This window comes from Calliphora vicina, chromosome 5, assembly GCF_958450345.1.
Source record: "Calliphora vicina chromosome 5, idCalVici1.1, whole genome shotgun sequence".
NCBI lineage: Eukaryota > Metazoa > Arthropoda > Insecta > Diptera > Calliphoridae > Calliphora > Calliphora vicina.
Genome location: NC_088784.1, coordinates 1,710,134 through 1,735,420, shown reverse-complemented (window position 1 = coordinate 1,735,420; position 25,287 = coordinate 1,710,134). Strand labels below are relative to the sequence as shown.

Below are 25,287 nucleotides of genomic sequence, written 5' to 3'. Positions count from 1 at the left end.
ACAAACCAGTTTTTGTTCTTGCTACCACTATTTATACATCAGCGGCATCTTCTAGCAATTTTCCGTATTATCTATCAGATACACTCGAATGTTTTACAATAATCATCCAGTGCAAGGCGAATTCATACAAGGTGCTATCAGTTCTACAAATACAATTGGTCTTAACAAATGTTAAAAAAAAATGAGGAATTGAACGAATATGTATTAAAACTTAATGTAGTGTAGATAATTGTATAGTGAGGGCTTTACTTATTTATATAAAAAATAAATATGCAAATTGGCATAGCATAGTAGAATAGAGCATTAAAATATATAAAAAAAAAAACCACGGTATTATTTTTTCGCCGTTGTTAAAAAAGTTCACGCACCAAACGCAATAAAGTTTTTCATGAAATATTTTCGAACTGCGGACATACTTCAAAAGATAATTTTTAAATAAGGCAAGTAGAGTAACTTCGGGTATTGTGGACTATGCGTCTAATGTGGACCAGTGTCTTTTTTCAGAAACTATTGAAGGTATGATAAAACTGATTTGTCGTACATTTTACAATTAGTTTGAAACAACAATTGCACATTTGCTTTCATGAGTAATTGATATGTTGGCTTTTTATTCTTGTATTGAAATTAATGCGCGTGCTCAACATTTTTTTCGGCTCAAGTAAGAAACAAAATTTGGTACAGTTACTTGGTAGAATTTAATGTTTGGTTGTTTTATATAATTAAAGTGGACACGTAGTTTTGCATATATTTGGTAAGAATTTAAACAAATTTAGATTATTAGGTAAAAATAATTTTTTACCACTGTAACCCAAGTTCGTGTAATGTGGACCACTTAAATTACTTGATTATGTACTACTGGTCCATATTACCCGACAATAACTATGTACTTTGTAAGCAATCTGTCTAAGCCAAGAACGCGACTTTTTACTTTGTATTAATAAAAATATATTGAAATTAAATTTTTTAATCATTCATGATTAGCTGGTTCATGAATTTTATGTATTAAATACTAGTCCACATTACCCTCATATAGTGGTCCATATTACCCTCCATTTTTTTAATGCTGGTTTTTGGGTTCCTTACAATATTTTCACATAAACTTTTTATCCTTTGACGGAAAAAATTTTCAACTGCAAAAACAATTGGAGAATACATTAGCTAATTTATTGCTTCACAACTTTTTTAATATCCATATATATTGTGGCCAAAATTTAGGAAAAACAAAACGGTAGTCCACATTACCCGAAGTTACTCTATGCCTCACTTGCTAAAAAAAAATATGAAATTATTTATGTATATAATTTTTCAGAGAAAAAAAGTTTGGTTTATTTTAGATATTGGTGTTGGTGCGTGGTGTTTTTGATTCCAAGTGACCTAAAAAAATGATTTTCATTACTTATACAACATTGGCCATCACGTGGTGGTATGCCAAAAATTTCGCCAAAATTAGTTATATGACTAATGTCTTCTATATAAATTGCATTAGTAGAGATTTAGACAAATTTTTTACCAAATGTTGGTCATAGCCCAATTTAGGTTTTTACGGAATGAAAAATTGACCACGCCCACTTTTTTCGATTTATTTAAAATCGGAAAACGTCTACAGTAGTAATCCAATTTAAGTTTTTACTGAAAGAATAATTGACCACGCCAATTTTTTTCGATATATGTATCTAAAATCGCCTGGACCGATTTAACTAATTTTTTTTAATGTCCGCAAAAGTTTTTACATAAATAAAAATTGTCTACTTCCACTAATACGACCAATTATTAAATACACCTGCAAAATACATCGGTCTGTGATCAATCATATTTCAGACCAAAATTCGATTTTTTATAAATAACTTGGGTTTATATAACTTGGTCAATAAGCGTTTAATCAAGAAAAGGGAGCTCGATCTGTGATCATATTTCTGAACAAAAATTTATTTTTTATATAAAAACTCAAAATATCTAAATTCGCTAATAACTTGGCCAATATGCGTTTAAGCAAGAAAAGGAGCTCGATCTGTGATCACATTTCTGAACAAAAATCGATTTTTTATATAAAAACTCAAAATATCTAAATTTGCTAATAACTTGGCCAATAAGCGTTTAATCAAGAAAAAGAGCTCGATCTGTGATCACTCCATATTTCTGGCCAAAAATCGATTTTTTTATATAAAAACTCACAATATCTAAAATCGCTAATAACATGGCCAATAAGCGTTTAATCAAGAAAAAGAGCTCGATCTGTGATCACTCATATTTCTGACCGAAAATCGATTTTTTATAAAAAAAACTCAAAATATCTAAAATCGCTAATAACTTGGCCAATAAGCGTTTAATCAAGAAAAGGAGCTCGATCTGTGATTACTCATATTTCTGACCAAAATTCGATTTTTTATATAAAAACTCAAAATATCTAATTTCGCTAATAACTTGGCCAATAAGCGTTTAATCAAGAAAAAGAGCTCGATCTGTGATCACTCATATTTCTGACCAAAAATCGATTTTTTATAAAAAAAAAACTCAAAATATCTAAAATCGCTAATAACGTGGCCAATAAGCGTTTAATCAAGAAAAGGAGCACGATCTGTGATCACTTATATTTCTGACCAAAAATCGATTTTTTATATAAAAACTCAAAATATCTGAAATCGCTAACATTATATTCTGAATTCAACAAAATTGATGTCGAACACCGATCTCAAGAGAGTACCGTTCTTGAGTAAAAACCTAATTTTTCATGGTATAAAGGTTGTGGTTGTCATATAATGTGTCCAGTGGATTACTTTAGTATGTAGAATCCTCCTAGGTATTCTTTTTGTAGGCCTTTTACACATTATATAAGATCCGAACTCATTCAATTCAGACTACTTTCAGGAGGAGTTCTATATGGAAGTTGCTTCTCCTTCTAAAAAATTTCGGACACATTCAAAACTTCATTACAAAATAAGGTCTAACACAAATCCTGTTTGGCTCTATATTACATGAATAAATAAATAAAAAAAAATAAAATCTACCAAATTTAGTATTTCATAAAATTGTATGTGTGATGTTTTATTTTCCCTAATAACGCTTTTTAACTTCATCAGACCTTCAATTAGCCTTTCATTTTCAGGCGTTTTAATAGATGTTCCTATGTAGACATTCTCTGAGCCATACGCGCCAGGTCTTTACAACTTCGAGGAAGAGCTTCAAATATGCCTTCTATCAGCCCTTTAGAGGAGGCATATTTTTCTCGCTGGGATGTTATGGTGTCCAACTTAACAACTCAAGCGCCGAACGTGCCAAAATATTTTGTTTCCTGGTTTGTGTAGGTAGGATTGCCAACTCAACTATGTTTTAGATTTTCCTTTACCCATAATGATTCTGAAACCCCTTTTATAAAATCTAGGCAGGAAGTGATGAAATGAAGCCATAATGGGGTTTGGTATGTGTATAAATAATTTTAATAATTTCAGGCTCTTTTTGATAGTTCTTCAACAATGAGTGAAATTAAAAAAAAAAATATTTACATTTATGAAGGCTATGTGGTTGAGTCATGAGTCAAATTGGAGTTTTCGATATGTAGATTTTACCAAATTAACTTTTACTGCAACTGCAGGTGTCAGTAGCAGTCAAAAGTATTGTATGTCATTGCGCCTATAAGAACTTTTGTAACAGGATGACTAATGTTTTCATTTTATTTTATCTGGGGCACCCTGTTAACGAAATGTTTATTTTTCAGTAGCAATTTCATTTATAACGCAACATTATTATTTCTGAAGTGGTGTATTATTCATGGTTTAGTATAGATAAATTAATATATATTGGATGTTCTAATTATGAATACTAAAATAAAAGAGAACTCATTGATAACATAATAATAGTTAATACAATATTAATTACATGAATTGCTTGTAAGAAGTGTAAGTTTTGTGACAATGAAAAAATATCCCAATTGAATATAAGTACATACATACATATGTATATATACATAAAAATCTATTTGATGCATTAGAGGTGTTGATTGAATATACATATGAATGTATATATGTACAATATAAATATTTGTATGAACAATATTGATGAAGAGAATGGGAGAAAGAGTGCGAACGAAAAAGAGATTTTTTGAACAATTGTGTGTGTGGATATGTGAATATTTATATGATACATTTACTGTATTCAATTGAATGAACATCATAATTTTTATTCTAATATCCACGATGAAAAATTGTATTTTCTTTTAATTATTTTTTGTTTTGTACTTGTATCAATGGACGTTATAAAAAAATACTTAAAAATTTAGAAGTAAAACAATAAATTCAAGAAGAAACTACCAATACAATACTATACAAGATGGCAGATTTAGAGGCTGTTTTGGCAGATGTCAGTTACTTGATGGCCATGGAGAAGTCCAAGTGTACTCCAGCGGCTAGGGCCAGCAAGAAATTAATTTTGCCCGATCCAAGGTATGTATGGATACAAATCGTTTACTTAAAAGCTAACAAAGTAAAAGTTGATTAATAAATAATAATAGACTATTTGAATAACAAAAGTTTATTGACGCAGTTGGTTTTTATACCCTTCACCTTCGTGAGAAGGGTATATATAAGTTTGTCATTCCGTTTGTAATTTCTACATTTTTCATTTCCGACCCTATAAAGTATATATATTCTGGATCCTTATAGATAGCGGAGTCGATTAAGCCATGTCCGTCTGTCTGTCTGTCTGTCCGTCTGTCTGTCTGTCTGTCTGTTGAAATCAGTTTTCTGAAGACTCCAGATATCTTCGGGATCCAAATCTTCAATAATTCTGTCAGACATGCTTTCGAGAATTTTGCTATTTAAAATCAGCAAAATCGGTCCACAAATGGCTGAGATATGAGCAAAAAACCAAGACAACCTCGATTTTTTACCTATTTTTTACCTATATCTGGATTACTAAGACATTAATATATACAATATGGATATCTAATGACAGATATTTCAAAGACATTTGCAATGACGTATATAAGACCATAGTAAGTTGGACCTACAATGGGTCAAAATCGGGAAAAAAATTTTAACCCGAATTTTTAAAAAAAAAAAAAATTGAAAAAACAAAAAAAAAATTTTTTAAAAAAAAATTTAAAAAAAAAAAATTTTCAAAATTTAAAAAAAAAAAATTTTTTAAATTTAAAAAAAAAAATTTTTAAAATTTTAAAAAAAAAATATTTTAATTTAAAAAAAAAAAATTTAAAATAACAATCGAAAATTTTTTTTTTCCAAAAAATTAAAAAAAAAAACAACTGGAAAAAAAATTAAATTTTGTTTACCTAAAAATATTTAAAATTTTGAAGTATAATTTGGTGAAGGGTATATAAGATTCGGCACAGCCGAATATAGCACTCTTACTTGTTTATCCATAAAATACCTACTCATTATTATAGCGTAATAAACATACTAAAGAAGTGTATGAGTTTTAAAATAAAATAGGGTTTTTATTACTTAAATGAAGATCATAGATACTTATTATTTTATAAATAATGATTTTATCATCTATCAAAAGATCAGCTGAATGACCTATATATTTTAGTTAATTAAAAATCAATCGTTGAAAAATTTACCAGCCTATCATTATCATTCATATTTGAATATTTGGTCACTGTCAACTGTTGAATAATAAAATTATTTTATTATTTAAAAAATCATGTATCACGACATATATTAATATTTTACTGTAATGACAATTTAATAAATATTTCTTCACTGAGATCTGTAAAACAAAATGCTTGTCGTCCTTTTAAGTCTAGAAAAAGAAAATTATTAAAAACAAGTATGTTATATTCGGCTTGGCCGAATCTTAGATATCATTCACCAAATAATAGGTACTATGTAAATTAAAATAAAAATTTTAAATTAGTGAAACGAATTTTAAGACAAAAAAATTTGTTGGTGAAAAAAATTCGGTAAACAAATATTTTTCCCGATTTTGACCCGACATACTATTGCCGTTACAAAGGTCTTTGAAATATCGATCATTATATATCCGTATTGTCTATATTAATGACTTCTTAATCCAGATACAACATATATGACAAAAATGGGTAAAAAATCGAGGTTATCGTGTTTGTTCCTTATATCTCAGCGATAGCGGATATATTGATGTATGAATCATTTATGTAAGTTATTTGGAGGCTGCGGAAAGTTGATTTCACATTTCACTAAAGCTACTCATCTATCTATAACGATCCAGAATACATACCTATATATACAAACTGAAAGAAAGACAAACTTATATATATATACCCTTGCCAATCAAGGTGAAGGGTATAAAAACAAACAAATTTAAATTTATTTGGTAAAATTGCTACGGTATACCTATCTATAAGTCAACGGAATTCGAAAACTGATTTTATTTGTTAATTTTTTTACTGTAGGCCTTGGCCATTTCCACAAAAAATATGTTTTTATATAAAATTGTGATTGGTATAAAGTAGTAGCATTTTTCTTGCTATTCATCTTATCTGAAGTATTTCAAACCCAATTTTGGTTATCTGAAATGTATATGATTCTTATTGCTAGACTTTGTATCTACATAGTATTAACAATACTAATAACAATAATATTAACACATTACTTACATATTATCTTTACAGTGTTCGCAGTGTTATGTATAAGTATTTAGAAAAGGAAAATGAACTGGAGTTTTACAAAATATTCAATCAAGTTATAGGTAAACATATGAAGAAATACTTTAAATGTGTTTATTACGATTTAATTTTAATATTATTTTTAGGTTACAACTTGTTTAAAGATTTTTGCGAAAATGATTCTGACGAACCTATACAACAATTCAAATTTTATGAACAGGTAAATGCACTACAATTAGGAATTTATTAAAAACGTTAAAAAAAACTATTTTAATTTTTTAGATAAAACAATTCGAAAAAACCGAATGCTATGAGGAGCGAAAGAAAATGGCTCGAGAAATCTATGATAATTTTATAATGGAAGAATTACTAACTCACACATACGTATGTATACCAATATGGAAATCTATATATTAAGAAAAGAGTAGCCTTTGGAGAAATTTGTCACTTTTTTAAATTTCTGCTTTTAATCCGACTTTTCAAGCCATAGAGCAAATATTTTTCAAAAAATTAACTCTAAATTAGCATTACCGAAATAACTTAAACTTCCGTTACCGTTATCAACCGAAATCGTAGAATATATTATTATAAAATGTCTAAGATAAAGGTATTCGGGTTTAAGTAATGATACTCTAAACTTGTTTCTCCTTTAAAATTCAATAATATTGTTTTTTTCTTTATAAAAGCTTCGAAATTTAGCTCGATAAGCAAATATGTACTGGACGAAACCCGTTCAAACTTTATATTCCTCATAATTACAAATGATTACAATTAATTTATTATACATATGTTTATATTTCTTAATTTTCTACTAACTTTTAGGTATGAGAGAACAAAATTTAGTGTCAAATTATTGTAAATATAAATATTTACAAGGAATTACTTTATACATAATACGAATTACGGTACATCATCTCAAACCCAAATAACAGTAAATTGTAAAAAAAATGTAGTTAATATATTTTGTAATCTCGAAAATCATGCTAAAAATTACAATTAAAGCTAGTAGTTATCCCATTATCATACGAAACTATTCTCTTTAGTTTAGAAACATCTTCCACAGAATAGAATAAGATACACTAATAAATTATTTGATTGAATTTAATGGATATTTTCTTCTTGTTTTAAAAATGTTTTTTGATATTAATTTATTATTTTCTTGAATATTAATATTACCTTGAATATTTGGAATTTAAATTGTAATTTTGGAACATACATATGTATTTTAAAATTAAACCTTTAATGGTGCCTCAAATATTGTTTGCATAGTAGTGCTTATATTGTGTTCGAAGTTTTTCCTTAACGACGAAACTAACTAAGTAGATGATCGATTTTATTATGTGATTTTTAGAAATAATTTTTTTTTCTTGAAGTTTTCCAAAAATGTTATAAAAATAAAAATAGCTAAAATTTTAATTTAGGACGAAATAATCTCTGTTTTAGATAAGTATTAATTTTTAGATGGAATAGATAGCGTAGATTTAAGGCTGAGTTAGCCGACAGTTTTCTTAATGTAAGAATTTAATGGAAATATAGAATTTTAAAAAGTAAAATGTATTAATTTGATATTTTTTGTGAATTGTGACTCACAAATAGGGATTTTATCCCGGGAATTCCCGGTAAAAATTTCCCGGGAATTTTGCCAATTTTTCACTACCCGACTAAAAATCCCGGGAATTAAAAACTGACGAAAATACATAGAAAACAAGTTAGAACTCTGTTTTTTTTTCAGTTTAAGACAATTTTTTCAATTAATTTTGTAAATGATTTGATTTAACAAAAATTTAATCATTCAGAATTTGAATAAGTTTCGTTATTAATTAAAGGCTTTGGAATGAATCTAAAAACTAAATATTAGGAATGGTTTTATGGAATGAAAGGCAGATTTTTTAATTACGGATTAAGATTTTAGTGAATTAAGCTCAAATTTTATTAATTAATCCCGATTCCCGGGAATCAAAAAAGTCCGGGAAATTAAAAACCCTACTCACAAATCATGTAGTATGTGGGGGTGTGTAGGGTATTATTCATAAATTGAGACACCAAATATAACATCAAACTTATTATTCTAGTAAATACAGACATCAAACTTAATCATTTTAATTTAACATCTAACTTATATATGTATTTAACAACAGCAACACTTAGCCATGCTAATTTTAGAATCGTATACGCTACGCGATTTTGATATACAAATTACAATTTTAATTTTATTTATTTATTCCAAGTAATAACATTTTATCGTTATAACTACTCTAAGTATTTATACATAATAAAATCGATCATCTAGTACGTTTCGTTAAGGAAAAACGTCGAAAAAAATATAAGCACTACATACTATGCAAACAATATTTGAGGCACCATTAAAGGTTTATTCGCTAGAATGAAAAGTACTTCCAGCTAAAATGCATATTTAACTTAAACTCTTGTTTTCAATAAAAACCTACTCATAAATTAAATTAACAATTGTTTCTTTCGCAGGATTATTCTAAAGATGCTGTTGGCAGCGTACAGAAATATTTGCTAAAGAACGAAGTTCCAACAAATTTATTTGAGGTAATTGTTGAGAAAATTGTATTTCCATTTGATCATAAATGCGTAATTATTGTAATTTATTACATTAATTCTTTACAATTGTATTTTTTTTTTAGCCGTATATTGAGGAAATATTTAGCTATTTAAAGGGCAAACCATTTAAGAAATTCTTGGAAAGGTATATATGAATACAGGAGTACATCATGTATTAATATCAATTGTAATAACAATTGTTCTTATTCTAATTTTTCAGTGAAAAATTTACACGTTTTTGTCAATGGAAGAACTTGGAACTTAATATACAGGTACGATTTTGTGCCTTTAGTAAAACAATATTGTAGGGAAGTAACTACTCTAAATTATTATTATTTTATTTCCAGTTAACCATGAATGACTTTAGTGTTCACAGAATTATAGGACGAGGAGGTTTTGGCGAGGTATATGGATGTCGTAAAGCTGATACGGGAAAAATGTATGCCATGAAGTGTTTGGATAAAAAACGAATTAAAATGAAACAGGGAGAGATGTTGGCATTGAATGAACGTTCAATGCTGCAGGTTGTTAGTACTGGTGTAAGTAAACAACAAATATGTAATTATGCATATTTCACTCTATCGCTATTTTTAATTGTAATTAAAAATAAATAATTTTATTTTTCATAGAATGACTGCCCTTTTATTGTATGCATGACATATGCTTTTCATACACCGGACAAATTGTGTTTTATATTGGATCTTATGAATGGCGGGGATTTACATTATCACTTGTCTCAACATGGTGTCTTTAATGAGGATGAAATGAAATTTTACGCCGCAGAGGTAAATTATTTTAAAAAGTATTAAATATTAAAAAACAAAATCAAACGAAATGTATTTAATTTTGTTTAGGTTATATTGGGCTTGGAACATATGCACAAACGTTTCATTGTGTATAGAGATTTGAAGCCAGCCAATATTTTGCTGGATGAAAATGGTCATATACGTATTTCGGATTTGGGTTTAGCTTGTGATTTTTCGCGAAAAAAGCCTCATGCTTCGGTGGGTACACATGGCTATATGGCGCCCGAGGTTTTGTCAAAAGGTACTCCGTACGACTCTTGTGCTGATTGGTTTAGTTTCGGTTGCATGCTTTACAAATTGCTCAAAGGTCATTCACCTTTTAGACAGCACAAAACCAAAGATAAGCATGAAATCGATAAAATGACTCTCACCATGGTAAGTTATTAATTAAAGTATTGAAAAATGCTAAACGATTTATACATATCATTGTCTTTTAATTGACCTAGAACGTTGAACTTCCCGATACGTTTAGTCCAGAACTGAAAAATTTATTAGAATTACTGCTTCAGAGAGATGTTGATAAACGTCTTGGTTGTATGGGGAATGGGTATGCTTTGTTCTATTCTATTGATTTCGCTATTCCATTGGATTTAATTTAATTGTTTCACTATTCGTTTTCAGGGCTGAAGAAGTAAAATCCCACCCGTTCTTTTCTGGCATTGATTGGCATCAGGTGTACATGCATAAATATACACCGCCGTTGATACCACCTCGTGGGGAGGTTAATGCAGCTGACGCCTTTGATATTGGGTCATTTGATGAAGAGGATACCAAGGGCATCAAACTCACAGAATCTGATCAGGAACTGTATAAGAATTTCAATTTAACAATATCAGAAAGGTAAGCGAAATGATTACAAAATTGTAAGCAAATGGATAACAACGAGTCATATACTCATAGATGGCAGCAAGAAGTGATAGAAACTGTTTACGAAACCATTAACCAGGAAACGGACAAAATTGAACAGAAGAAAAAAGCCAAGCAGAAAATGCATTTTGATGCCGACGAAAAAGAATCGGATTGTATTTTGCACGGCTACATAAAAAAATATGGTGGCTCCTTTGCGTCTCTTTGGCAAACAAAATATGCCAAACTGTATCCCAATCGGTGAGAATATAGACCACATGTTTAAAATGAACTATTAAGTAATGAATTTATCTCTTAAGGTTGGAATTGCATTCAGAGAGTGGCAATAACAAACCCGAATTGATATTTATGGATCAAATTGAGGACATATCCTCAGACTTTGTGACATACAAGGGAGAACAATGTATTCAAATACGAGTCAACGATGGCTCGCGTGATGGTCGCATTTTATTAACAAATTCCGTAAGTTCATCACAAGTTCAGATATTAAGTATATGTAACTATGTGTAACTATTTAATAATATATTTTACTTTTAGGATGAAATCGGTCTTAAAGAATGGGCCTATTCTTTACGTTCAGCGCACAAAGTGTCTCAAGAACTTTTAGGTTCGATGGCGAAAAAAGCTGGAAAAATTTATGGAAGCGAACGTGATGGCAACAAAGCGATGTACATAATAAGTGGCGGCAATTCAATGCAAAAAAATGCAAATGGTGCAAATTAGCATCAACTTTAGTATTAAAACAAACAACAACCGAAAATTATATTTTTAAGTTCGTAACGAGAAAAATTATATAAATATATTATCATAGTACACACAAATCAACAATGAAATATGATCATTATGGCGGTATAATGCCGCTTCTCTCAAAATTTATATAAAAAATATTAGAAGAAAAAAAAACTAAATTAATGCCAATTAAATGTGCGGTTATAGAAAACCAAAATAATCCCTTAAAAATCCTGTACACTAACAAAAACTTGTAAAACACGTAAAAACGCATTTGTGTCAGAAGTAATAAAAGTAAATATCTAGTAATCAAAATGAAAAAAAACAGAATTCATACATTTATTTATTTGGGGGGAAAAATAACACAAAATATTATATATGTAAGTAGTTACATAAAGTCATCAGAATCGTTTCCATTGTCATAGTTGGTGGTCATATTTTCAGACTTTAGCAAAGATGTGTAATTTTTGAGTTCCTGCTCTTGTTGTCTTTGTTTTTCAATTTCTTTTTCGATTTCTCTCTGCGATCGAATCTGGGCCTTTTGTGCTTGTCGCTCCAAAGAATCGCGTTTCTCTCGCTGTTGTCTAAGATCAGGATATTCCTCTGTTTTGGTTCTATTCAGTCGATTAACTATGTCGTTGCGCCGCTTTTCCACCCGTATCTTTTTGACTGCCTTCTCACTGTGGTAGGCCACTTGACCAGCTTCCATGTCTGGAGTTTTCTTAAGGTTCTCCCACATTGTATATACGACATCTATGTTATTCAATTTATTACCCTGAATACTATTGGCTTTGACTAACTGAACGGCGTCTTCTACAACTTCTGTCGGGATGTCATCGATGGTCTGCCCCTAAGTTATATTTTATTTATTTTACATGTTTCATTTATCCATAAAATTCTTACACGTTACCTCTTCCAATCGAAGATACACATGAGCGGATGAATAATTATGTACATGGAACCAAACATCTTCAGGCCAGCCCCATCTGATCAAGTCTTCATCTGTAAATTTTTGTAAAATAAGAAACAATGTACAAGTTCTACTCAAGAAAATTGTTTACATACTTTCATGTTTGTCTCGGCCCATATACAAGACAGCTGGAGGATCAACCACATTACTTTTAAAATAAAAAACCATTTTTACTTAAATTTGTATTCAATTGAACAGCTCAGGAAAGAATCACAATATGTCACAAAGTAACAGTGTTGTCACTATTTATTCAGTCCTAATCGCCGAAACTCCTCAACAAAAATTTTTGTTGACATTGTTTCGTCAGTGAAACCAATTTTGCGGGGGAAAAGGTATTTTAGCTATTATTAGGGAAATTCTAGCGATTTTATTTTTTCAAGATTATTATTTTTATTATTCATTAAAAATAAAACAAGTCTTTTTTAAATTTTCCAAAATTATTACGATGGACTTTTTTTATGAGTTTTTCAAGTTTTTAGTAGCATTTTATTCGACTGCATTAAAATTATTCTAAAATATAATTTTTCAAAATTATTTTTTTATTATTCGTTAAAATTATTTTTTCAATTTCCAAAATTATTATTAATACCTATATAAATATACATTTTTTTTAAAAAATTAATTTTCGCGTAATTTGCACTAAGTTACACACTTTCACGACGGGAGTAACTTCCCTACAAGAAATGACTGATGGAAACTAATACACTAGAAATTCATTTACCAACACATGCATAACACGGCACAAGTTGGAAAGAGAAAACAATAGTTAGAAAGAGAAAACATGTCACACGTACAGGAATGGTTACATCAGTTTTGTCATATTGCCCTCAATAAAATGATGGGAAATACTGAGCAGTACCCATCAGATGATGCATCAAATGACTGTGACTGTAGGGTTCAAAATTACAACGGAGAGGAAATTGCGACTCAATACTAATAACACAGCTGTGAACAGCTATTACATGGTTGCTGTTAATTTTACGAATTCTTGTTAGTTTGCTGCTTCCCTACTTACTACTAGGTGGCGCTACTTAAATTATTATTGCAAATAACGTTAGAAAAATTTTAAATAACAAAAATGAAAATTCAGTTTATTGTTTACTTAGATGTGTATTTTGGGTCGTATATTTTATCGAAATTTTACCTTATTTTTATTTCATTTATTTGTAATACAAAGGGTTTGGCGATGTTGGATGAGTTAGTCACTCGGTAACGTTATATATTGATAGATATATGTATATTTAGATAGATTGTATACATATTTAAAGTAAAATATGATATTTGCCATTGATTTGCAATAAGTTGGCATTACTGGCTTCATTCGCTTTACCAACCATATTTATGTAAAAAGTACCTTATTAGGCTAATTGATTTTTTCCCTTTTCTTAGTACTGAATATATCAACCATATTAATTTGTTGAAAGTACGTGTGTAAAGAAAAACGAATTTGTGAAAATTTTAACTACGCTGTTAAAAAAAAATTATTTCTTTAATTCAAGGCTAATAAAATTAATAATTTTTTATACAACCGCTAAATAAAGTCTATTCAGATTGTTTTATATCAAGTTATATTAAAAATTGTAAGAAATTAAGCCATTTATCATGATAAAAATAAGAAAATTTTCCCTTCGTTAGTTCGTTTCGTCGTCATATTTATCATCGCCCCTTATGTTGTCGACTTTTTTAGTAGCCATTAAATTGCATATTGTTAATAACTATAATACTACAAAGTTGACAGCAACAAAATCAATTTAGGTGCTGCTTCGTTTGGATATTTATTGTGCGTTAATAAATCTTCTTTTAGTTTCGTTAAATTTTTGTTAATTATATTTTTTAGTAAAATTAAAGTATATATTCAAAAGAAAATAATTTATTTATGTTTTATTGTGAAGTATGCAAGGCAAAAATGATAACTAGACCAATTATTTATAAAATATAGAAATGTGTATTACATTTTCTGTGTTTGTATTTTAAAATATTTTATTTACTTCGATTTGTATTTATGTAAACACAGTGGCAATTACAATTATTATTTTTCGTTTATACATGGTTTTACGTGTATATATCTTCATTCAAATGTATACAGTTACCATTCATTAATTGAATTTGCTCACATCACAATACTTTGTGCACACATATCGCTTGCTCATTTACTTCAAGACTGTCATAAATCAAAAAAGAGTTTTCTGTTAATGGTGGGGAATTATGCATTGTAGCTATCTTGTTTTATCTTGTGTAAAAATGCATATATTCACCACTTCAGATGATATCAATGTAAAATAATAACTAAAAATTAATATTCGTTTATTTTTATTTATGGCAGTCTTGAAGTAAATGAGCGAGATTTACATATACTACATATATAATGTACATAAGTGTATATTGTGAAATTTAAAATTATATACATGCATATATGTATTCACGTATATATATCTATATATATATATGCATACTAATGCATATATATATATATGAAATTGCAAATGTTGATATATAACTACATATTTACTATTTTCCTTTATAGCTGTTATTTATTAGAGGCAAACGTAAATATAAGAAATCATATAGTGTCTAGAGATTTATGAAATAAACTTTCAAAATAGAGCCAAATCTAGAAAATAATTCTCCAAAAGGAAAAGGGATGCATACATTCAGTGAGACGGGCGCTGGTGTGCCGGCCTTTTTGGCCAAGCTTTGGCGATTGGTTGAAGATCCGGAAACTAATAATCTCATTTGTTGGAGCAAGGTATGTATATTTTTTTTTTAAATATGTATTTATTTATTTATTTCAGTAATACTAATGAGGTAAAATAAAATTGTGAAAGAAATAATACAAATGAACACCCATATAATTAAATATATAAAGTACAATTTATGGCTCCCCTGCCGCAAAACCTGAAAATGTAAAACGACAATATTATCTTAAATAAACCCCAACAGCGGCAAACTTTTGCTGTTAAAAAAATTAATGTGGTAGACGCGAGTTAACAAAGTTCACACAGAAATATTAAATAAATCGTGGATTCAAGACCATATAACACATAATACTATGTACCTACATACATACTATATAAAAGAAACATGTCAGTTCATGGTCTATGCCATAAGATAATTTCAAAATGTTTGATTTAACTGCATGTAATCGTATATTTAACAATAATATAACATTTTAAGTTGAAACCACAGAAATATACATAAAACTAGAAATATGTATTTATATTCAACATGTTCTACATTTTTTTATTTCAGGATGGACGAAGTTTCATTATCCAAAATCAGGCCCAATTTGCTCGCGAATTGTTACCTCTCAATTACAAGCACAATAATATGGCCTCCTTCATAAGACAATTGAATATGTGTAAGTAAAATTTCAATAATATTTTAAACTATTTCTAGAAGATTGGTAGACTTTAATTTCTTTTATTCTTTAAACACTACAGATGGTTTTCATAAAATAACTTCCATTGATAATGGTGGTTTAAAGTTTGATCGAGATGAAATGGAATTTACGCATCCCTGTTTTAAACGGAATTGCCCATACTTACTGGAACACATTAAACGGAAGATTGCTTCTACAAAATCTGTTGATGAGAAGTCTGCTTTAAAGCCTGAAGCTGTAACAAAAGTTTTACAAGATGTGAAGGCCATGCGTGGACGACAAGATTCATTGGATTCTCGTTTCTCCGTAATGAAACAGGAAAATGAAGCTTTATGGCGTGAAATTGCATCTTTGCGGCAGAAACACGCAAAGCAACAGCAGATTGTAAATAAATTAATACAATTTTTAATAACGATTGTACAGCCACAGCGTAATATGACCAGTGTAAAGCGGCACATGCAGTTAATGATTAATGACATACCGGACAAGTCTAAAGTGCGCAAGGGTAGTGAATCGGAATCGGAATGCGGACCGGTAATTCATGAGTTAGGCGAAGAACTGCTCGATGAAGTATCTGAAGTTGAACCCGAATTAATGTTGCCGAATAGCCCCTTTGCTCGAGTTGCTACACCTGCAACACCCTCAACAGATCCCGACGCTGCGCATTCACCACACAATATAGAACGTCCACAGTCAAGTGTTAGTATGATCTCTCAAAATTATGACTTCTCTAATCAAAGTACTGAAGATGCTAGTGGCTATTTGAGCCCAGCCGCTGCGGCTGTCGCAGCTGCCAATGATGGACTTATACATACCATTAATAATGACGGTTCAAAAATATTTTACCACATAACTGAGGTGCCCGATGCACAACCTCAAGAAACAAAAATAAGTCCCGTTAGCTACAATGAAGATAATGTGCTAACAACACCGATGGTGCGTGAGGAGATGGCTCGCAGCCAAATGTTAAAACAGAAAAATCGCCAGAGGCGCATCAAAAATGAATACGAAATAGAAAATCGCGTTAAAGTGGCTGGTCCCTCTGGTGCAAAAGTACAGCGTGTTGCCAGCCAACCACAAACATCCACAAAGGAACAGCAACAACAACAGCAAATAGCACATCAGCTTCCACAACCGATTCAAATTAAATCAGAACAAGATGCAGCTATTGATCCCATGCTTTTCTTAAATGTCTATCCTGATAATCGTGGTCTAAAACCGGATCCAAATTTGATTTCTCCCAATTTTAGCGAAGATTCACGCCAGTCAAATTCCAATAACACTGGTAGCTTTTTTATCAATACTCCAACTTCATCTGCAAACACAACATCGCCAGCACAAAACGACATACTGTCAGGCAACAGTACCGACTTGTATAACCCAAACAGTTTCATTACTAACGACATACCGGCTGATATATTTGAAGTAAGTAAATTTAGTAAAAAGTCCAACATTTGAATTGCCCAATTAAATTTCTTTTCTCAGGATAATTCCCTAATGTCTGCCGAAGAGAATAGTAACATTGGGGCCAATGACAATTTCAAACAAACTCAACAACAGCAGTTTGGTCATTCTACTGTTAACAGTGGCAAATTTTCAACATATTTGTCTGGATCATCATCAGGAAATTGTGGATCACAGCCATCTACTTCTGCCGCCGCTGCTGCTGCAGCCATTTCATCGACAAATAATAACATCAACAATAATAATAATAATAATAATTCTCAAAAGGCTGTAGCCAGTTCGTCATCACCGTCTACATTGAAAAACGACAATGGCACTAACATGGCTCTCACCAAATACAAGAACAATCCAGATGTTATGCGGTTGAGTACTGAGTTCGTAACTGAGAGGAATCTTAGTTGCACATTAGAATTCGACAAAAAAAAAATACTAAACATGTTTATTTTTTCCCTCTTCGTTTTTTACAATTTATAGTAATGAAGTCAGCGGACACATAGACATTGTGCAGGACGAACTGGAAGGTTTGAAAGATTTACTCCGTAGTGATGTTTACTCTTTGGATCACAATACGTTGCTAGGTGTAAGTTTACCTATTTTAAATGCACAAGATGATGAAGAAACAAATTATGGGGATGCTAACAATTTAACTGCTGGCAGTAAACAAATTTCCAATTCAAATGAAAATGATAATGATGATGATATTGAACAAACTCGTTACAAAATTTTACAATTCCTAAACGACTCGTTATTTAATGATATAGAGTAGTAGAGAGGTTTAAACCAAACAAAATCAAATGAAGAATTACAAATGTTTTTAGGGATTTGCTATGAAATTTCCAAGATCTACATATGGATTAAATTTTTCTGATTTTTTTTTTCGCTTTTATTTTACTTATAAATATTTTAAAACAGAATTTAAATTCCTTTGAAAACATACATATATTTATGTACATACATATAATTTAGAAAATTGTGTATGTATTTAAAGAAATGTATATATATTACATATTGTTAACTTTGAAAGAATAACACTGTTGTAGTAAGTTAAAACAAAAATAATTTCCTTGCTTAATTTGTTGTTTTCACATGCTGTTTGTTCAACTTGTTTCCATTCTTTTTTTTTATAAATCGTTCATTTTTTCATTTTATATAACTGTAATTTATAAATGGATTCCACATTATTGTTCTAACACGACCGCTTCTCAACTTAATAAATACAATAAATACATAAAAATCAAATGATACGGTACACGTATCCTATGATAATTACAAAAAAAAATGTTACATGTTTTATAAACTAATCCTTTAAAAACCCATGTAAATCAAAAATATTTTTCAATAAATATAAAAAAAAAAATTCATTAAATGATAAAGATGCCTTTAAACGGAATCAACTCTATACAGAATTCAAAACTCAATGCGTTTGAGAACAATAATCATCGAATATTTTTGCCGCCAGCTATGGAAGAGGATATTCTCAATAAGGTCAGCCTTAACAAAAAAAACAATGAATTAAAACAAAAATCAAGAAACCCTTTATTAAAGTAATCAGTACTATTCGGTTATTCGCAAAGTAATCACTTTAAATCAGATGCTACAATCAATTGTTTTGTTTTCTCACAACTAACGGTTGTTTTCCAAATTTTTAAATGTTAAATGTCATTTTGTTATTCTTCTTACTTATTCTTCTTTTTTCCTTTGAAGATAATTCATTGTTTTCTTGTTTACAATCTAATAATCATTTCTGATATTTAACCTACTATACGGATATTGATAAAACATTTTGAGAGACATAAAACGTTTTTTCATTTCTAAATACATACAATTGTATACATACATATATGTATAAACGTATAAACAACATTTATTTACATACATATGTATCTATGTACAATCTTTTATTATTTAGCTCTTTACTGATTCGGATATTTTGGGACCATATGGTTTACATTTAACCAATGACGGTGGCTATAGCAATGATAAAAAAGGTAAATACTTATTCTCAATCATAAAATATACAATTAAATTACATTAAAATAAAACATATTTTATTTACTTTACTTAGGATCGGAATTGATGACATACCAACCAATGTATGATTTATCCGATATTATAAATGATCAAAATGATTTAGATGGTATGTACTATGTATTAAAACTTGACATATGCATACTAGGTATGCATGTGTCAAGTTTTCATTATTTACATTTTGTAAACACATACTATTTATTATTTCCGAAAATGAGATTTTGCTGTCAAACTCTTCATAATACATTCTTCATCTATGTAATTATTTTTATCACCACAATTTGTTGTTTGTTTTTAAGGTTCTATCAAACGGGATATGTAAACAGTTTAATTTTTTTCAAAGTCTTGTGATATTAAAAACTTGCAAAAGTTTTCAACTATAGGTAAATGCACATGGACGGAAACTCTCATGTCAAAGACCTCACTCAGTTGTTAAAATCCTAAGTGGTAGGAATGGATTAGTAAAAAATCAAATGAAAACTCGTATATGGGCTATTCCACGAGAATGACAACCACGACTGAAAGCACAAAAGCCATTCAAACTTTTTTTCAAGATGAATTGAATAGCAGAAAACACTAAAATTTTGCTATGTGAAAGTATTTAGAGCTTATTACAACATTTTAAGGGCAAAAATAATAGTTTGAACTGAATATATTTAATTTTCTAATTAAATTGGTATGTTTTAATCTAAGATTGCGGCAAAAACTAAGGTCCCACAATTAGCAGGTAGTATGAAATGAATTTGACTCTGATTTTATTTATTATAAAATCATCCAAAGATTGTTTTTATTTAAATATGCCGGATTGTAAAGGAAAAATATTTGGTTTTGTGTAAGAAATTAATAGAAAGCATAACGCCTCTCACGATTCGCAAATTTTCGCATATTTCTACATGTACCTCAAAATTACTTTCGTTTTATATCACGTACGATATACCCTTATTTCGTTCGATATTTTGGGCAACGATGTTTCGAAAAAACTTATAATTTTTTTTTAAATATAGTACCCTCTGAATGGAACATAAATATCAAATCATTTTTCAGATACTCTTATATTTCCACTCTATAGGCGTACATATGTGAATTTTTTGAGTAATTTTTTTTTTAGTTTCTGCTCTATGTGAATTTCTCTATGGTTTGAACTTTTATTTTTTTATGGTGAAAATATTACAAATGTAGGAACAACTTTGTATTACAAGAAAAGTTTATTTGAATAACATATCTTCAATAAGTTTTAAGTAAGGTAGGGGATTTTGCTTACAAACATTTTAGGTAATTTATACACTCATTCATTCATAGTGCATCATAAATTATGAATCTCTTTATTGTTTTTGAATATTTTTTAATGTACAACAACAATGTTCTTTTGTTATAGCTAAACAAAACTTGTAATTTTTTTCCCCAGCTGATGTCAACATGTCCCCGAATTCTTCATTGCAATCACAACAACAATCTAACCTGGACTATAGCAGTAATTCTGTCCTTAATACACCGTATCATGAATAAAATCTTGTAAATAAATGGATATTTCGAAGTTATGAATGCCAGTTACATATTACAAAAATAACAAAAATATAATCAATCAATAACGAAGCATACAAATTACTGATGAGACAAAGGAATTCTATGTATTTATATTCTGGATACACACAAAAACCCTAATGTTAAATTTTTTTACTACTTATTATTATTATATTATTATTCAGACGATGATTAATAATTAGGTTTAAATAACTAAATAGGATACACACACACATATACATCACAGACAGACACATACATATGTATATGCATATGTATTTACAGTTATATTCATAATTAATTTTGAAATTAACTTTAACTTTTTATACAAAGTTTTAAAATATTTATAGTCTATAACTTGGTGGAAATATGTTGAAATGTACGTTAAGTGTTTTTTGTTGTTTATGTTTATTTTAAGTTTTATTTTTTAATGAATAATATGAACATTTATTCGAAATATATATGGGCAGAAACACTATTCTTTTAAAATCTATGTAACCGACCTCTACTGTTCATTTTTTTAAGTGTTTATGATTTTGACAAAATATCTAATAATTTTCCAACAAAATTGCAAAATAGTACATACATATAAAACATCGTGGATGGGTGGTTGAAACTAAGCTAAAATGATAGAGTTTAAATATATTTAAATAAGTGTTTATAAGCGGAAAACGATTCATAATTTTAATCCAACACATTTTGCTAATGCATATCTAAGACCACGCGCGGATCCAAGAAGGTGAAAAAAAGAGAAAAAAAACGTTAAATTCGTGTTTTTCGCGATTAAAATTTGTAAAATGCATGTAATATAGAAGACTAAACATTTTGAGTTTCATTCTTGAGTTTGTTATAATAGAGTTTAAAATATATTTTCACGCTGATGCTATTAATTTTTCACTTAAATTTTAAATTAAAAAATTATTTTTTTTTAAAAAAAAAATTTTAAACCGCGATAACTTTTGGGCCCTACTAAAGTAATTCACGTCAACGGAATTTAAACGCTGAAGTACTACTTTTTGTTTCTGAACAAAATTTACTCAAATTTAAACATAATTGTGTTTTTGCCCATATACTAACTAAGTACATATCGATGGCTTAATATAGAAAGGTCGTATCTCAACTTTTAGTTACTTTACAGGAGAAGGAAAAAAACTCAATAATATCAGAAAGTGAAATTGAAAAAAAAACAACTAAAAAAATATTTTTAGAAAAGTCGTTTGTTTTAATATAAACCAAAAATATGCATTCAACTTTAAATGAGTTAGGGGTTTTTCTTTCAAACGATTTTTTAAATGAGTTAGGGCTTTTTAATAATTACTATAAATCTGTTATTCGTCAACATAAGAAACTGAATTTTTTAAGGGAGGTCTATTTTAGTTATGTCTACCAGAATATGTAAAAAACTCGATTTTGTAAAAAAAAAACGAGATACGACCTTTCTATATTAAGCCATCGATATTATGTATGTGTTTTTGGAAAGAATTATGAATTGAAATTCAACTAAACATATACTAAGACCACGAGTATTACCCCATAATTATTATACCAACATATTTGGTTTTAATATAATGTTTCGACCGACCATCAACGAAATTTCAATCAATATTCGCGCATAATATCCAATATTTTATAAATTTACTTTTGTAAATAACTAAATGAATGTGACGACATTTACATTTTAATCGTAACATCGCATATCGCTGTTGCTGATGATTTAAGAACAGCTAATATTTTTGGTGATTTTAAAACCGACGTCAAATTCTAGATGTTGATATTGCTTGTGATTACGAATTTTAACACAATTTTCGAAAATAATTTGTATAAAATAATATTGTGTAACCCACAATTTTTTTAGTTGCTGTTCTAGTGTTACATACGTACTTTCCTTAAATTATCATTATCAATACAAAAGTGAGGTAAGCTAACTTCAAAAGTAGGTGGAGCTGAAAAAATATTTTGCACAGAACATAATATAACAAATGAATGTAGCAAAAGTGGTGTAAGTTGAATATACCATAAAATAAATAGTTTGGGGTACATCTCTTTTGCACTCTTAAGGTATGTATAAGTTTATCATTGCGTTTGTAATTTCTACATTTCTCATTTGCTATTCCATAAAGTATATCTATTATGGATCGTTATAGATAGCGGAGTCGATATAGCCATGTCCGTATGTACGTTGAAATCAACTTCACGAAGCCCCCAAATAACTTACATGATTCATATATCAGTATATCCGCAATAGTCCCGGTTCGATTGCTATTATTCGGGAAAATCGGCCCACAAAAGGCTGAGATATAAGCAAAAAACCACGACTACCTCGATATTTTACCTACTTTTTTTATTTATCTATATTCGGATTACAAAATTATTTATATAGACAATATGAATATTTTATGATAGACAATGAAAGGCCTTTTCAGAGTCATAGTATTTTGGACTTACAATGGGTCAAAATCAGGAAAAATCTCTTTTAACTCGACTTATTTTTCACCAAACAATTCAATCTTTATCTTGAAGTTTATTTTAGTGAAGGGTATGTAAGATTCCACACAACCAAATATAGCTACTGGTTGAATAATAGAAACGAAATATTTTAATGAGTTCAGCAGATATGGTAACAATTTTATTTATTTTCATTTAATTTTTAAATAAAATATTTAATTTGTTTGTTTGTCTGTAGTTTTACTACTACTTTTTGGAAAGAAAATTGTAAAAAATAGCAAACGAACGGACAAGCTTACGAAATATTTGATTTTTTAATAAGAATAAAAATACTGCTACATTGCTTAAATATGTTTAGAGTTACATACATTTGAGATGCAAATTTTAAAAATAAATTGCAAATTATAGAATTATACGCTTTTTTATATTTCCTTATGTTTTATTTAATACATACTTTTAAAAATTAATGACAAAGTTTTAAAACGTTTAAAAAGTTAATAAAATTAATACTATTGAAAATATTATTAAATAAAATTATAACTAACAAAACCATACTGATTATTAATCACAAAAAAATTAAAATAAATACTAATCATAAGATTATTATATATAATTAGGTATTTTTTAATAAAACACTGAATAAAATAAATAAAAATGTATGATTAATGTACATCACTTTATATGAAAACCTAACATAAAGATGTTTAATTTTTAGCAGTTTTTTTCTAGTAAGTATATAGTTGAGTTTGTTCCCCGGGAGTTTTTTCCCCATTGAATTTGAATAAGGAAAAGGGGAAAAACTCCCGGGGAATTTTTATTCATAATTGGGCTGATTTTGAAATAAATTTGAATACTCATACGCGTGAGATCTTCAATATTTTTATACATTACGAACTTTCACACATACAATTTTTTGAATACCTCCCTGGATCTTTAAAAATATCTTGTTTTTAAAAAATAAATATTGAAAAATGCCCATGCGCGGGTATAAGTTGGAATTTATTGATTTAATTTCACGCCCAATAAAATATATATTACAAAGAATAATCCTCCGTGTATAATAATATTTTCTTAAATTTATATACATATGTAAAAAATCAAAAACTTGTACAAACGGCTCCCCAGCCAGCTAATAAAAGATTAATTAACAAGTAAGAGAGCTAAATTCGGCTGTGCCGAATCTTGTATACCCTTCACCAAATTATACTTCAAAATAAAAATTTTAAATATTTTTAGGCAAACAAAATTTTTTTTTCATTTTTTTGAAAATAAATTTTTTTCGAATTGTTTTTTTTTAATTTTAAATTTTTATTTTTTTTTTGTATTTTAATTTTTTAAAATATTTAGTGAAAAAAAAAAATTTTGGTGAAAAAAAATTCGGGTTAAAAAATATTTTTTCCGATTTTGACCCATTGTAGATCCAACTTACTATATAACGTCTTATATGCGTCATTTGAAATATCTATCATTAGATATCTATTGTCTATATTAATGACTTAGTAATCCAGATTTAGTTCAAAAATCGAGGTTTTCTTGGTTTTCGATTTTCTCAATTTTAAAAAGCAATTCTTGGCTTCTGAAAGTTGATTTCAACAGACAAACGGACATGGCTCCGATATCTATAAGGATCTACAATATATATACATTATAGGGTCGGAAATGAAAAATGTAGAAATTACAAACGGAATGACAAACTTATATATACCCTTCTCACGAAAGTGAAGGGTATAAAAAGAAAATACCAAACGATATAGTGTCCCAAAGTAATAGGAGGAATTCTAAAAAGCTATAAGGGATTATGTAAAAGATTAATAACAAAGTTTAAAAACAATATTAATTATTGTTTTTTAAATGAGATGATTCCAGAATTATGTAAATATTAAATACGAAGATAAAAATAAGCCAAAATTTT

At 28.8% G+C, this 25,287-nt stretch overlaps 3 protein-coding genes across 5 annotated transcripts; 2 read left to right on the top strand and 1 right to left on the bottom strand.

The window, feature by feature from the left end:
* The first annotated feature begins 3,738 nt into the window (after positions 1-3,738).
* Positions 3,739-11,898, top strand: LOC135959626 (G protein-coupled receptor kinase 1). Its single transcript, XM_065510612.1, has 16 exons — positions 3,739-3,893; positions 4,274-4,436; positions 6,605-6,681; positions 6,745-6,818; positions 6,881-6,982; positions 9,080-9,154; positions 9,250-9,311; positions 9,387-9,438; positions 9,514-9,705; positions 9,796-9,951; positions 10,021-10,347; positions 10,419-10,519; positions 10,594-10,812; positions 10,873-11,079; positions 11,139-11,301; positions 11,377-11,898. The coding sequence occupies exons 2-16, from the start codon at positions 4,324-4,326 to the stop codon at positions 11,560-11,562; spliced, it is 2,106 nt and encodes a 701-aa protein (XP_065366684.1). The 5' UTR covers positions 3,739-3,893; positions 4,274-4,323; the 3' UTR covers positions 11,563-11,898.
* LOC135959627 (coiled-coil domain-containing protein 25) lies at positions 11,872-12,792 on the bottom strand. The gene is made up of 3 exons (XM_065510613.1): positions 12,634-12,792; positions 12,479-12,570; positions 11,872-12,418 (listed from the first exon to the last, which is right to left on the bottom strand). Exons 1-3 carry the CDS (start codon positions 12,704-12,706, stop codon positions 11,957-11,959), a joined length of 627 nt encoding a protein of 208 aa, XP_065366685.1. The 5' UTR covers positions 12,707-12,792; the 3' UTR covers positions 11,872-11,956.
* A 1,159-nt stretch (positions 12,793-13,951) lies between these two features.
* Positions 13,952-24,074, top strand: Hsf (Heat shock factor). Of its 3 annotated transcripts, none has more exons than XM_065511096.1 (10): positions 13,952-14,118; positions 15,063-15,284; positions 15,788-15,896; positions 15,979-17,342; positions 17,403-17,743; positions 17,856-17,961; positions 18,756-18,866; positions 19,291-19,369; positions 19,447-19,518; positions 20,785-20,925. In XM_065511096.1, exons 2-10 carry the CDS (start codon positions 15,180-15,182, stop codon positions 20,799-20,801), a joined length of 2,304 nt encoding a protein of 767 aa, XP_065367168.1. In that variant the 5' UTR covers positions 13,952-14,118; positions 15,063-15,179; the 3' UTR covers positions 20,802-20,925. The 3 variants fall into 3 exon arrangements, with proteins under 3 accessions (XP_065367168.1, XP_065367167.1, XP_065367169.1); XM_065511095.1 differs by having other exon boundaries at positions 13,953-14,118; positions 20,815-24,074; XM_065511097.1 differs by lacking the exon at positions 18,756-18,866 and having other exon boundaries at positions 13,953-14,118; positions 20,815-24,074.
* Positions 24,075-25,287: the final 1,213 nt, after the last annotated feature.